Source organism: Amblyraja radiata, chromosome 1 (assembly GCF_010909765.2).
Source record: "Amblyraja radiata isolate CabotCenter1 chromosome 1, sAmbRad1.1.pri, whole genome shotgun sequence".
Classification (NCBI taxonomy): Eukaryota; Metazoa; Chordata; class Chondrichthyes; order Rajiformes; family Rajidae; genus Amblyraja; species Amblyraja radiata.
The window spans coordinates 148,401,068-148,415,863 of NC_045956.1; the positions used below are offsets into that span (position 1 = coordinate 148,401,068).

At 43.1% G+C, this 14,796-nt stretch overlaps 1 protein-coding gene across 1 annotated transcript in view; it reads left to right on the forward strand.

Annotated features, from left to right (window-relative positions):
• Positions 1-1,944: 1,944 nt before the first annotated feature.
• The window catches only part of galt (galactose-1-phosphate uridylyltransferase), a 50,461-nt gene continuing 37,609 nt past the window's right edge, over positions 1,945-14,796 (forward strand). The window contains exons 1-3 of the mRNA XM_033032472.1: positions 1,945-2,242; positions 8,918-9,087; positions 11,464-11,539. Coding sequence (XP_032888363.1) covers positions 2,173-2,242; positions 8,918-9,087; positions 11,464-11,539 — 316 coding nt within the window. The 5' untranslated portion in view covers positions 1,945-2,172. The remainder of the gene's footprint in view (positions 2,243-8,917; positions 9,088-11,463; positions 11,540-14,796) is intronic.

Consider the following 14,796-nt stretch of genomic DNA (forward strand, 5'->3'; position numbering starts at 1 on the left):
TTTGGGAGATAATGGCCTGATGATCGCGTGTGGGGTCATGGCCAAGGAGTAGGTATGAGGAGGTGTGTAAAAAGGAACTGCAGATGCTGGTTTAAACCGAAGATGTGCATTCAAAGACGGTGAGATTGGAGTGGGTAAGGGGAGTGGAGAAGTCAAGCAGTTAGAAATAAAAAGGTCCAGAGAGGGTAGAAGGCCAGCAGAGGGAGTCCATGAGGAGACGTGTGTTCACCAAATGGAAACTGTGGATAAACTGCGAGGTCTGCTCTTCACTCTTGACTCGACTTGACCACGAGAGGTACGAGAAATCTCTCTATGAACTTCACAGAGCTATTAAGGATGCCAGGAGGGAATTCTGGATCGACCGGGAGGCACCAACATGGATACTGCAGATTGTGACAAAACTTCCATATTATAATTGGCTACAAAATGAAGGCAGTCAAGTGTTAACGCCAATTTTCTGTGTCTATCTTGAATATAGTAGTGGATTGAGAATGCATCCTTGTGGGGCAGCAGTGTTTTGAGAATTATTGTGAAGCAGGTGTTGTCACCTATCCACACTGTGGTCTGTGGGTCAGAAAGTCAGGGATCCACGGCAGAGGAGGGTTGGGGGGAGGGGGGGGGAGCTGATTCCTTGGATTGGAGATGAGTTTGGATGGGATTATGTTGTTGACGGCAGTGCTATAGTCAAAAAATAAGAGTCTAACATAGGAGCCCTTGTTGTCGAGGTGTTCCAGAGATGAGTTTAGGGAAATGGCCTCTGCTGTGGGCTTGTTACAATTGTAAGCAAACTGCAGTGGCTCAAGGGTAGCTGGGAGGCTGGTTGGGGCAGAATGCCATGACCAGAGCTCACAAACAAGCACCAAGGCCCCATTGTCATGATGGATTGGGTGGTGGACTTGTGCCTTTCCTATCAGAACTTTCAGGCACACCATTGTCTCAATGGCAACACATGTTGCCCTAGAGATGGCTGTGGCATGAATGTGTTGGTTGTCCAACTCTTTCTGGACTGTGTGTGCGAAGAAAGTATGGAACCACAGACATCCTCTGATGATAGAAGATGTGGAACTAAATGGAAGGCACACTTTGGTCTTCCTGAAAATTGGTCTTCAAGTTCAAGGACATGGCAAATACCAAGGTGCAGGAATACACACTGAGAAACATATTGAAGCTCAGTGCAGACCTTGCAGAAGCTCCGTGGGGAAGAACCACGCTCTGGGGTCCTGTTGCCAAGAAATACCTAATTGATTCGACTTTTGAGGAAACATGAGTGATGTTCACACATTGTTAAGGATATTTTGAATAGACCACAGCATAGATCCTATAGCGGAACTATAGCGGAGCGGAGCTCTGCTATAAGATCTTTGGACCACAGTTGCAACCTGGCCTCTCCCACTTCTTTCCTCTCCCATCAGACAAAAGGTATAGAAGTATGAAAACGCACATTTCCAGATTCAGGGACAGTTTCTACCCAGCTGTTATCAGGCAACTGATGAAACACCCTACTGCAAATGGAGAGCAGTCCTGAACTACTATCTACCTCATTGGGGACCCTCGGACTATCTTTGATCGGACTTTACTGGCTTTACCTTGCACTAAATGTTATTCCTTTATCATGTATCTGTATACTATGAATGGTTTGATTGTAATCATGTATTGTCTTTCCGCTGGCTGGTCACTGTACCTCGGTACACGTGACAATAAACTAAACTGAACTGGATATTTTGTAGATAAAGACATCTTACAATATATATTATAAATAAAGTATATTTTGGGGGTACAAAAAGTTATCCTTTCGTGTTATGCTTTCCCTAATTATCAAGGGCAGCATTATATTAGTTTATTGTTGTTCCAGACTACTATATCACAATGATCTCGGAACGTGAAAACTGGATGAAACGACGGCGAAGTCAGGAACATTTACTTGTGTTCTCGGGTTAAGTTATGGTTGGCCTGTAAATCCTGCAAAGTGAATTTAAAGAGGCGAAACAGCGCACACCGGAGACTAGTTTGATGCAATGCTTTTAAAAACATGATCATTGGCGTTATTTGCATTTTAAGGGCAAGTTATTTTTAAGTACAGGGGTCAAGCTGTACACGCCTCTCCCCCCTCAGCTGTGCATTGTCTTTAACCTTGCAGGGGAACTGACCCTGGAGAGCAGTGGGAGACAACTAATGGAAGGGAGTGAATGCAACTCTGGCATGGACCCGCGGGTCACTGCAAAAGCGACTTTCAACCCCAGTGGTAATTTTACACAAATAATCGCTATTTTTTTGCTATAGATGTGGAAGTCGATCTGATTAATGATGAGACATGTGACGTTTGCTTGTCTTGTGTTCAATGGTGTTTTCAACCCACTTCCATTCTTGTGGGAGTTTGTTTCTGTTGATTGGTCCATAATCTTCCACTGATCGTCTACGCCGTCCTTTTATAACAAATTGCTACAAGTGCAAATTTAACGTTGAAGCGAGGGGGAATTTAGGATCGAAATCAATAATATGGTTTGGCGAGACTTCCATATTATGCGATAATGCAAGGGCTGGGAAGGAAGTGTAAATTAAAAGGGGTTGAATTCGTGCTAAGCAGGAACTAAAATGGCAAAGAAGGAAGATTTGTGGAAGATAAATGTGCAATGGTTGTTAAAATTTAAAGTAAAGAGACTCCACGTTTTGTCGTTGGACATTAGCAACGTGCATTCATCACTTATTCGTTCTATAGCATCAAAGCTTGGAATACTTTGACTGAAATGTATGTGATTTAACTTTTCGCATCGACCAAGACCATGCAGGACCTTCACGTTTCTCATCACATTTCAGTGCTGAGGCGGACAAAGAAATGCCATTCTATGGAATATGAGGCACCGAATTTGGGATTATCTTATTTGAGCATGTACCCTGTTCCTTTTATCCTTTTCACAAGCGCACTTGCATTTCCACGTAACCTTGCAAAAACCGAGCTAAACACTGATATTTTTGATACACATGTTTAATGTCACAAAATAGCAAGTCAGCAAAATAATATTTTAAGTAAGTATAAAGGATACATTATTTCCAAATGTACAGGCAGGAAATGTTTCCACTTCAGAAGAGATTAATATAGTTTTCTATCAATCAATTTAAACATCAAGATTGGTGTGGTAGTTAGTATGCGACCAGGATTTGTGCAGAATTACACTTGTTTTATTGTATCTCTAATCTAAGTGGTGGATAGTATTTAAAGTACCGAACATTTGAATCGATTGAAACAATTTACAGAATTTGTGTTCACCTTACCCAATACATGTAACTCATCTTTTCATTCACTTAACAAGAAGGCTAACTGGTTAAAATTCAAAAGTAGTTGACTCTAAATTAATTACATTTTGCATTTTGTTGTTTGCTTGCTTTAAAAAAAAAAAGTCAGTTTGCATTAATATTTTCTTTTAAAAGGGAAAACTAAGCCATGGATAATGTTGGTCATCATGATTGTAATGACAAGAATTTTACTATGTGTATGTAAATCTTTGCAATGGATTCCTCTGCGGGAAGATTTTGCAAGACTGTTGTATGCAATCGTGTTACTCAGTTTGGTTCAGGAATGCCAATAATGTCCCATCCCCACCCACTGCCAAAATACAATGGCATACTCCTCTCTACACCTATTACATGTCTGGCTGTGATTATTTTTTATTTTTCTCCTTCTGGTGATCTATTATACCAAAATGGAAATAACTGGGGAAACATTTATTAGAAATCTGTTGGGCAACCTTTTCACACATATGGAATAATATATGTGTATATAGAATAACATATATTGAATAAGCTGCCAAAAAGGTAGTTGAGGCAGATACTATAAAAGCATTTTAAAGAAATTTGGACAGGTACATGGACAGGGAAAGTTTAGCGAGATATGGGACAAATGTGGGCAGGTGGGACTTGTGTAGATGGGGCAGTATGCTTGGCATGGGAACGTTCGGCTGAACGGCCTGTTTCCATATTGTGTGACTATGACTAACTGAACATAATAAATGTGGAAAAGACTGGAGCTGGGCCTTTAGGGCTATACATTTCTGCTGCAGGGTGTTAGTGTGGGTGTTCCTACATGCAGAGGCCTTCAGAGCCTACTTGCATGTCCTTGTCCATACTGCTTCACCATCGCTATCATCTGTCCTCTTCTCTAATCTTCCTCCCTCTTTCATTCCTTCTCCCTTCACAGTCTTCCTCCATTCCCCAGTGCCACCATTCTTCCCCTTCCCCTTTACCCCAGCTTTCTCAAATCCTTGCTTCTGTCTTTCATCTGGAATTTAAAATAAAGGAACTATATTTAATCTGAAGGGTCCTGACCCAAAACATTACCTATCCATGTTCTCCAGAGATGCTGCCTAAGCCCCTGAGTTACTCCAGCCGTTTGTGTCCTTTTGTGTAAACCACCAACTGCAGTTCCTTGTTTCTACTGTATTTTAAAACTCATCTGTTTCTCTTGTACATAGATACATAGACAATAGGTGCAGGAGTAGGCCATTCGGGCCTTCGAGCCAGCAGTGTCATTCAATGAGATCATGGCTTATCATCCATAATTAATACCCCGTTCCTGCCTCCTCTCCATATCCCATAACTCCGTTATCCATAAGAGCACTATTTAACTCTCTCTTGAAAGCATCCAGTGAACCAGCATCCATGAGGCAGAGAATTCCACACACTTACAACTCTCTGTGTGAAAAAGTTTCTCCTCATCTCCATTCTAAATGGCTTACCACTTATTCTTAAACTAGGGCCCCGGGTTCTGGACTCCCCCAACGTTGGGAACATATTTCCTGCCTCTAGCGTGTCCAAACACTTAATAATCTTATATGTGTCAATAAGATGCCCCCTCATCCTTCTAAATTCCAGAGTATACAAGCCCAGCCATTCCAATCTATCAATATATGACAGTCCCGCCATCCTGGGAATTAACCTCGTGGACCTATGTTGCACTCCCTCAATCGCAAGAATGTCCTTCCTGAAGTTTGTAGACCAAAACTGCACACAATACTCCAGGTGTGGTCTCACTAGGGCCCTGTACAACTGCAGGAGGACCACTCAATCCCGTTGTACTTACCCTTTTACCAACTTGACACCATTTAGATAATAATCTGCCTTCCTGTTTTTGTCACCAAAGTGGATAACCTCACAATTATCCACATTAAACTGCATCTGCCATGCATCTGCCCACTCACTCAACCTGTCCAAGTCACCCTGCATCCTCATTACATCCTCCTCATAGTTCACACTGCCACCCAGCTTTGTGTTATCTGCAAATTTGCTAATGTTACTTTTAATCCCTTCATCCAAATCATTAATATATATTGTAAATAGCTGCGGTCCCAGCACCGAGCCTTGAGGTACCCCTGCAGTCACTGCCTGCCATTCTGAAAGGGACCCGTTAATTCCTACCTTTTGTTTCCTGTCTACCAACCAATTAAAAAAAAAAATCCATGTCAGCATTCTACCCCCAAAACCATGTGCTCTAATTTTGCCCACTAATCGGTGCAGGAGTAGGCCATTCGGCCCTTCGAGCCAGCTCCGCCATTCAATTTTGATCATGGCTGATCATCCACAATCAGGACCCAGTTCCTGCCTTCTCCCCATACCCCTTGATTCCGCTAGCCCCGTGAGCTCTATCTAACTCTCTTTTAAATGCATCCAGTGATTCGGCCTCCACAGGCAGAGAATTCCACAAATTTACAACTCTACATATGAAATAGTTTTTCCTCATCTCAGTTCTAAATGGCCTACCCCTTATGCCCTTCAGTCTTTCTTACCTGCTCTTCCTATACAGGTAGTTCTACCATAACGTGAGTTTTCATAACACAAATTGGATATGAAGTAAGTGATGAATTAGGAAATACTATTTACATTAAGTGGGCTGAACTCGTTATAATGTAATTCAAATTGGGAACTGGAGAACCAGGTAAAGGTCCTTGATCTGAAGAAGGGTCTAGACCCGAAATGTCACATATTCCTTTTCATCAGAGGTGCTGTCTGACCTGCTGAGTTACTCCAGCACTTTGTATCTATCTTTTGTGTAAACCAGTATCTACAGTTCCTTCTGACACAGTTAAAGGCTACTTTGGAAATTGGCAAAATAAAGCAGAATTTGATTTCAACAGTAAAAGAGCAAAAATTAACTCTTCTCCCCCCCCTCCCCCCCTTCAGTATTTGGATACCATTGCCCCTTAAGAACACTGTTGCTACTATAACTGAGAGGCTATAGAAATTGACAAGAATTCACTTCCATTGATACTTGTGCAACTAAAACATTGTAACATACAGCCTTTAGTATTTAATAGCTTGAAATAACAATAATAAACTTACCACGATTGAAAAGGCCATTTTATTTTTGAAAATCCTCAGTAAACAAAAAAGTTATTATGAGTCTGAATCTTGCTAGCCCCTCGCCCTATCCCGCATCGACACAATAGGCTTTACAACATGCTTTTCTGTAACATGGCGTTTCTTAGGAATGCAACTATCACGTTATTAACAGAGCTACCTGTAAATGACTTCTAAGTTCATAAGTTATAGAAGCAGAATTAGGCCATTCAGACAATCAAGTCTACTCTGCCATTCAATCATGGCTGATCTATCTCCCTTATAACCCCATTCTCCTGCCTTCTCCCCATAATACTGACACTTGTACTAATCAATAAACTATCTCTGCCTTAAATATATCCACTCACCTGACCTCCACAGCCTTCTGTGGCTATGATTCCACATTCACCACCCTCTGTCTAAAGAAATTCCATCTTGTCTCCTTCCTAAAAGAACGTCCTTTAATTCTGAGGCTTTGACTTCTAGTCCTAGATTCTCCCACCAGTGGAAACAACCTCTCCACATCTACTCTATCCAAGCCTCTCACTATTCTGTATGTTTCAACGAGGTCCCCCCCCTCATTCTTCTAAACTCCAGTGAGTACAGGCCCAGTGCCGACAAACGCTTATCATATGTTAACCTACTCATTCCTGTGATCATTATTGGAAACTTACTCGAGACCCTCTCCTGGACTTCCCAATATGATAAAACTCAGTCAACGCCAGTAAGCCACTCATTTCAAGGACATTTAAGGACAGGGAGTGCATGTGATGCCTTGGGTCTCAATTTTTTTTTAAAGCAGAACAGCTTCAGTGCCTTTTGGACGAATCTGGGCTGCTTCACTGTTCTGCCAGGAACATTCAACATTTTGTTCCTTTTGACACTTGCTCCCTTCTGGAATGATGCCTGTCCCTGATTGTCACTTGTGCTTCTCCGCATCACCCAGTGCCATGCCACAAGAGACCTTTGGCCTCGTTTCCCGGAGAAAAACCTTGCAGAAGCTTTATTTGCCTGGTGGCACATGCCATAGTTTAAGAACAGCTGCTTTACATTGTCACCCCCAGCAGCTGCAGAAAAGATTTACGAGGATGTTGCCAGATCTCGTGGGCAAGAGCTTCAGCAGGCTAGGACTTTTCCTTGGAATGCAGGTGGAAGAGGGGAGATCTTATTGATGTGTGTAAGATCATGAGGGGAATAGGTAAGATGAATGCATGTAGTCTGTTTTCCAGGGTAGGAAAATCAAAAACTAGAGGGTATAGGTTTAAGGTAAGAGTGGAAAAATTTAACAGGAACCTGAGGGACAATGTTTTCATACAAAGGGTGGTGGGTATATGGAATAGGCTACGACAACATTTAAAATACATTACTGGACACATCTGCTGATTTCCTTTTCAATTAACGCATCTGAATTAGAACCAGATTTTAGTTAACAAATGCATCAAAAATTTAATTCTTGTTCTAAATCTCTAAGGCCACAGAATACTGGTCTGCCCCAACAGCTGCTGACAACCTTCTACTGCATATTACATCTCTGTGTGGTATCTCAGCTGCACGGAGGCGGAGAGGAGAGCTCTTCAGCGTGTCGTCCACAGTGCGCAGAAGATTATTGGGACACAGCTACCAGCCTTGGAGGGCATCTACCACACACGGTGCCTCAGGAAGGCCGTCAGCATCCATAAAGACTCCCCACACCCTTGTAACAGACTGTTCAAACTACTTTCCTCCGGCAGACGTTACAAGGCCTTCTACGCCCGAACCTCCAGACTCAGGAACAGCTTCATTCCCAGAGCTATAGCGGCTCTGAACCGGCCCTGCTGAGTTCCCTCCACCCCCCCTGGACTGTCTCCCTCGGATGGTCACGTCGCACAGACACATCTGCACTTTAGTCTGTTTGAACTGTCTTGACTATTTTACTGTTCTTGTTACAATCCATGTTCTCGGGGTATCTAAATCTAAATCTTATTAGTTATTTATGTTATGACATCGGATGGAAGCTGCATACCAAATCTCGTTGCGCTTATGTGCAATGACAATAAAAGATATTATTATTATTATTATTATTATTATTATGATTATGTTGTCAAATTGTCCTTGTTCCAATGAAAATCTCCTATCACACTGCTGCTTTAAGTTATGCTCCTGAAAGGAAGATCGGAGGAATAAGTACACCATTAAAGCTCTAAAAAAGTTTGTAGGTAAATTTAATTTATGCTAATGCTAAAATTAATTTTGGAAATGAAAGTTTAAAATAAAAAGTCGCGAGTTTTGGTTCAGAGGTTGAAAAGTTCAGATAATACAATTATGATTCAAACAATAGATTATTGTTTCCAAGTGTCTTAAGACCTCATGCGCAGCATGAGAAATAAGTAAAGTTAGAACACTTGGGGTGAAACGGAAATGAAGAATCTGGAGAGCAAGAAGTGAATTCATCATTTAGAAATTTACCACAAAATGATGAGAATATTTGGATCAATTTTTTTTTGTTGACAACCATTACGTTTTGTATTGTCAGCATTTCAGAGGAGATGGGTATAAATTGAGTTCAGTTGCTGCTGTTCTTACAACTATTTTAATTTTTGTTTAAAACCAGAACACCAGCATATCCGCTACAACCCTCTCCGTGACGAGTGGGTTCTGGTCTCTGCACACCGGATGAAACGTCCTTGGAGCGGGCAGGTTGAGAAACCGGCAGAGGTGAACATTGCACGTCACGATCCATCCAATCCTCTATGTCCTGGAGCAACAAGGTCAAATGGAGAGGTAATGCATAGATTTGCAGTGACAAACACACAAATCATTAAACTGGTAATGACAAACGTCTTTAATTTGAACATAAATACGGAACAGTTTTAACATATTGAGGTTCTAGTTGTGGAATGTTGAAAAGATTGGTCTTTGACAACTAATTCTACCCGTCTACAATTAATGAACACAGATCTATTTAGTTCATAAGGTCACAAGGAATATGAGTAAATTAGACCATTCGGCCCATCAATACCCTGCCATTCAATCATGGCTATGACTTTGAGTTCTAGACTCTCCCACTAATGGAAACATCCTCTCCACATCCACTGCAAGCCTTTCACTATTCTGTAATTTAGAGATACAGCATGGAAACAGGGCCTTCATGCAAACCATCGATCACCCATTCATACTAGTTCCCTGTGATCCCTCTTTCTCCAGTCCCTACACATTAGTGGCAAATTTATAGAAGCCAATTAATCCAGAAACCTTCATGCATTGGGATGTGGGAGGAAATAAGAGCATTGAGCAGAATATAGAAGGTAGTTCAGTTATTTCTTTCATACAATTAAGTCAGTTGTCTGGTGTTAAAACCTGCTATTGTAATGACATGACATGGTACCATTTGAGACTGTCCAATCAGTGCATGCAGAAATTGCTTTGGGCAAGAGAACAGATGGATAGTAGAGACTCTCATGGAAGAAATGTCATTGGTATGTAGATGAACTAGATTTTGGCTAATTGAAGCTAATTCTTAAAATATCCTAATGCCAAGTGTGATGCAGATACAGGTGCAGTTTAAAAAAAAAAAGTTCATGAAATAGCCACAGTAGGTAGACTAAACCACACGGAATCTGTAGTAGTTCCTGTAAAGGTTGATCAGTGATGTAGTAGCTTCGTTGGCTGTAATGTAGTGCTGCTGCTCAGTAGACAGATCTGTAGCATTAGTAAAACTGCAGTTTCTGGTGTTTGCACGTGATACTGATTTTACTTGAGTGTAGCTAAAATATCCTTACAGTATGCTGGAAGAACAATATTTCCAATATTCTCTGAATTAAAAACTTTGAGGTATGAGTCAACAAAGCTGAAATATGGATACATGTTATTATGGTTGAAGTAGATGCATTTAAAAAAAGTCGCCTAACCTGTGAGGCTTCCTGCAGTATGTTCAAGTCCACTGATAAATCCTTGAACATTGAATAGAAACAGCCCCCTTACTTCACCTCTGCCTCTCCTCACCAACTCTTTGTAGTCCTCTTCACTGATGCTGCACAGTTCAGTCTCTGCCTTGCGTAGGAAGACGTTCAGACAACAGGTAGAATTTTCTGAAATGTGTGCGAGGGATGAGGCAGTAGAGGTGGGGCTTATCCGATGGTGGTAGGGCAGAGGTGGAGTGTGTTGGGACTTATGATGTTGAAGGTGATGTATTGATTGTAGTTAGGCAGAGACTTCCTCAAGCTAGGCTGGTAGAAGTGGCATTGTTTGCCAGCTTGATGGAATAGGTTTACAGATGCCCTTGTCGAAGAGACATCAGAGAATTAATCTTTGAATCATTGCAACAAAATAAAAAAAATTCTCGATAACATTTGGCGAAATTTGGCATATAATAAAACCTGCTTCTGAAAAATACTATAGATAGTAGGTCTCGTATGCATCAAACTTTTCCTGATTATATGCATAATATAGAAATCTTTCCATCTGACCATATAAACCTATTAATTTTCTGCTGCTAACAGTTTGGATAAAGTTGTGTAGTGGAGAGAGTGAGAGATCATTGCACAACAAACATCACAAATGATTGAAATGTTGCATGTATTGTATAGGTAATAAAAAGGAATTGCAGATGCTGGTTTACACCAAAGATAGACATAATATACTGGAGTAATTCATTGGGTCAGGTAGCATCTCTGGAGTGGTGATGTTTTAGGTTGGGACCATTCTGCAGTCTGAAGGTTTCTGTAGCTGAGAAATTAGTACTTTTGTTGTAATTTGTTTTGATAGTATTACAAATATTTAGCACCTACTTAATGTTTTGCAGTTATAGAAATCTCCCTGATTCCATAACCTTATATATTAAGGTCATAAGTGACAGAAGCAGAATTAGGCCATTCGGCCCATCAAGTGTACGTCATTCAATTGTGGCTGATCTATCTCTCCCTCCTAATCTCATTCACCTGCCTTCTCCCCAGACCCACTGACACCTGTACTAATCAAGAATCTATCTACCTCTGCCTTAATTGCCTTTTGTATTGCATGTGGATATCACAGTATTAAATCATAGCAGGAGGTTATTTTGCATTTGATCTATTAAAATAAGTTTGTTACAAAGTTGATTATTTGAAAGATGCCTGTCCTGGAACATCTGTACACTGTTTCTTGTTTCATTTTGCAAAGGTGAACCCTGTGTATGACAGCACGTATGTTTTTGATAATGACTTCCCGAGTCTTCAACCAGATGCTCCAGACCCAGGTACTTTGAATATTGTGTTATCCAATATTCTCATTCATGAACAAAGCCTGTCTAAACTCTTTCTGTGTTTCCTTTTTATTATTCGACTAATTTTTTTTCTCTCTGTTGCATTATTAATTAAGCTCCATATGTCTCACTACAGCCATAATTTCAGCTTTCTAATGTCAGCCTGGTGGTAGCTGAGGAAACATGCCAATCCCCAGGACACATGTACAGCTACAGACTTGTTTTAGCTGCTGCCCTATTTCCTAATCCTAGTCACTCACTCTCACAGCTCTGTTCTCCATCCTTTGAAGTAGTTCCCCGAGTACCAGTGCAGTCAGGAATTGCAGCTTCGTGTTCAAAGTGAAAGTGACCAGAGGATAATTCAGACATCCCAGTTCAATCATTGGATACTAGTTTCTAGCTTCCTCCAAGATTATTATCTTAATGGTTTATCTTGACAACCTCAGTCTTTAAGGATCAATAATGGATGAGTTCTGTTCTTCAGAGCTTCAAATCTGGCTTTAGCTCCAGGAAAGGAAGAGACTTAAAGAAAGAAGGCGTTTACATTTGAATAATGTCCATTATTTTTCCACTCTCTGAAATGTAGTGCTTTAGAGAAAGTTCGGCAGTCAACTTGCATACAGATTACAAAACCACATATTAATTCAATTCATTCTCAAGCATTGGTTAGGATCTAAATATGGTAAACCTTGTTTTTACAGACCTTGGATTTTGGTTTTAGCGGACGGAGTGCCCCACAGTAATCGGACACAACTGTTTCTTTAAGACCACCAGGGGCGCCGGGGCGATGGCTGCCCTTCCGGCAGTCTGTTAGTTTTTTCATTCTTTTTGTTATTTTTAGTGTGTTAAAAGTTTGTTTTAATATTCTTCGGTTTGTTTTATGTGGTGGGAGGGGATCGGGGGAAACTTTTTTTCAAGTTGTTACCTTGCCGGAGATGTGATAAATTTTCAGATCACATTCTACGGGCGCTCTGCGGCCTTCCATCGATAGAGCTGGAAACCTCCTCGGACTGACTTTGAGCCCTATCGCGTGTGCGGACTTAACATGGGAGCTGATTCCTTGCCTGGGATCGCTCCCACCGCGGATATCGTGGATAATACGATCAAGCTCGCAGTCGGGAGAGGCTAGTCGGGAAGCTCCAATGTCGCGGAAGGTTCAACCAGCCCCGACGCGAGGTTCGATCGCCCGGCACGAGGGAGCTGACATCCCCCCCGATGTGGGAACTGATCGCCTCGACGTGGAGGGCCCGAACGCCGCTGGCTATGGGAGTCAAGATCTTCCCATCAAGGGAGGCTCGAGGCCCACGACCGAGGAAGAACTAAGGGAAGGACTTGAACTTTATCTCGCCTTCCATCACAGTGAGGAATGTGTAGGAGTCACTGTGGGGATGTTCATGTTAAAATGTGTTTTTGACTGATCTGGTACTTTTAATTGTATGACTGACCTGGCCAATGAAATTCCTCGTATGTTGCAAAACATACTTAGCGAATAAAGTGTGATTCTGATTCTGATTAAGAACACAGGCTGCTAGTTACACCGCAGGGGGTCATTGAAATGGGCTTCTTCTTGCGTATGGCGAGTACAGCCTAAAGTTGTCGATTGTTTGTGTACGTCGGGTTGATTGCATTAGTCAAAACAGGGTGGACCACGTGATTGAAATGGACAAGTTATTGCTTCAAACAACATTTGTGTAATGATGAAGGACCCAAAGTGCTGGAATAACTCTGCAGGTCAGGCAGCATCTCATGGGCAGGTGATGTTTCGGGTCGAGACTCATCGATGGATCGCGCTGCTCAGCCGACCTCCAAGAGGTTGATACCCTCAGTGGTGCCGGGCGACACAGCGCCAACGTTCACCACCTTCCCAGTGTCTCCGAGGCTGGGATCACAGAAGCAGCCGCTGGCCCCTACTACCACCTGAGCTGCTTCCAGACGGGTCCTATCGACCTTCACTACCAGGTCGGGCTGCCGATGTCAGCCTCGACCCACATCGCCTCCCCAGCCACTTCCAGGCCAAATTTGGTAACCTTCAGCGCCAGGCCGGGATACAGACAGTACCCCAGGCCCGCACCGTCTTCCCCCTCGGCTTCCTGGTCCGACCTACCGACTTTTTCCACCTGGCCAGTTTGCCGACATCACCCCCAGCTCGCACCTCCTCCCCGGCCATTACAAGGCTGGACCTACCAACCTCAACCCACAGGCTGGGTCCACCAAAGCTGCTGCTGGCCTCCACCTGCCTTTCTTCGCCACCAGACCAGGCTGTCGATGCTGCCCTGCGTTGCCTCCACAGCTACTTCCAGGCCATACCAACCACTGCCGGCCCACACAGCTTCCTCAGCCACTTTCAGGCCGTGCCTGCTGCCACCACTGCCGACCCTTGCCTGCACCCTGGCCGCCCCGCTATCATTGACCAATGACTCCACCAATCCTCGCTCTCCCCCGGCCACCATCCAGCTGGGGTTGTCAACTCACTTGGATTCCCGACCGAGAGTCTAAAGAAGGGTCTCTGCCTGAATCGTTTCCTATCCATATTCTCCAGAGATACTGCCTGACCTACTGAGTTATTCTGGCAGGTTGTTTCATTTTGTGTATTAACCAGCACCTGCAGTTCTTTCTTTCTACGTGCAATGATATTCTATTTCTCGGTAATACCTTAGTTGGTTATAGTGGGCAAGCTGCAATAAAGGAGCATGGTCTGTTATAACAAGGGTTTTGCTGTATTTATTTACATTCAATTAGAGAGTTCAGTATGCTGGTGCAGGTATACAGACCTGCATTTCATCTGTAATCAGGATCAAACCCGGGTCTCTGGCACTGAAAAGCGCTGTTGAATTGCTACTGGACTATCCCCGTCCCCTCCTGAGTGTCCCATCCCTGTCCGGGGATGGCTGGAGATGTCCAGGGTGACCCTGGACTGACGGGACACCGGCCCGGAACAGTGCTGGCCCAGGCTTACAGCCTGTGCGGAGAAGAAGCGCTAACTCCAGCTCAACTCTGCCTGACAATAGACAATAGGTGCAGGAGTAGGCCATTCAGCCCCTCTAGCCAGCACCGCCATTCAATGTGATCATGGCTGATCCTGCTGGGTTAACCGACAGCCCTGGACTGACCGGCCCAGAGCAGTGGCGTTAGCGCTTCTTCTCCGCGCTAGCTGTAAGCCTGGGCCGTTACTGCAATGGGCCGGTGTCCCGTCAGTCCAGTGGTGTCGGTTAACCCGGGTACAATCCTGACTGGATGAAACGCAGGTCTGT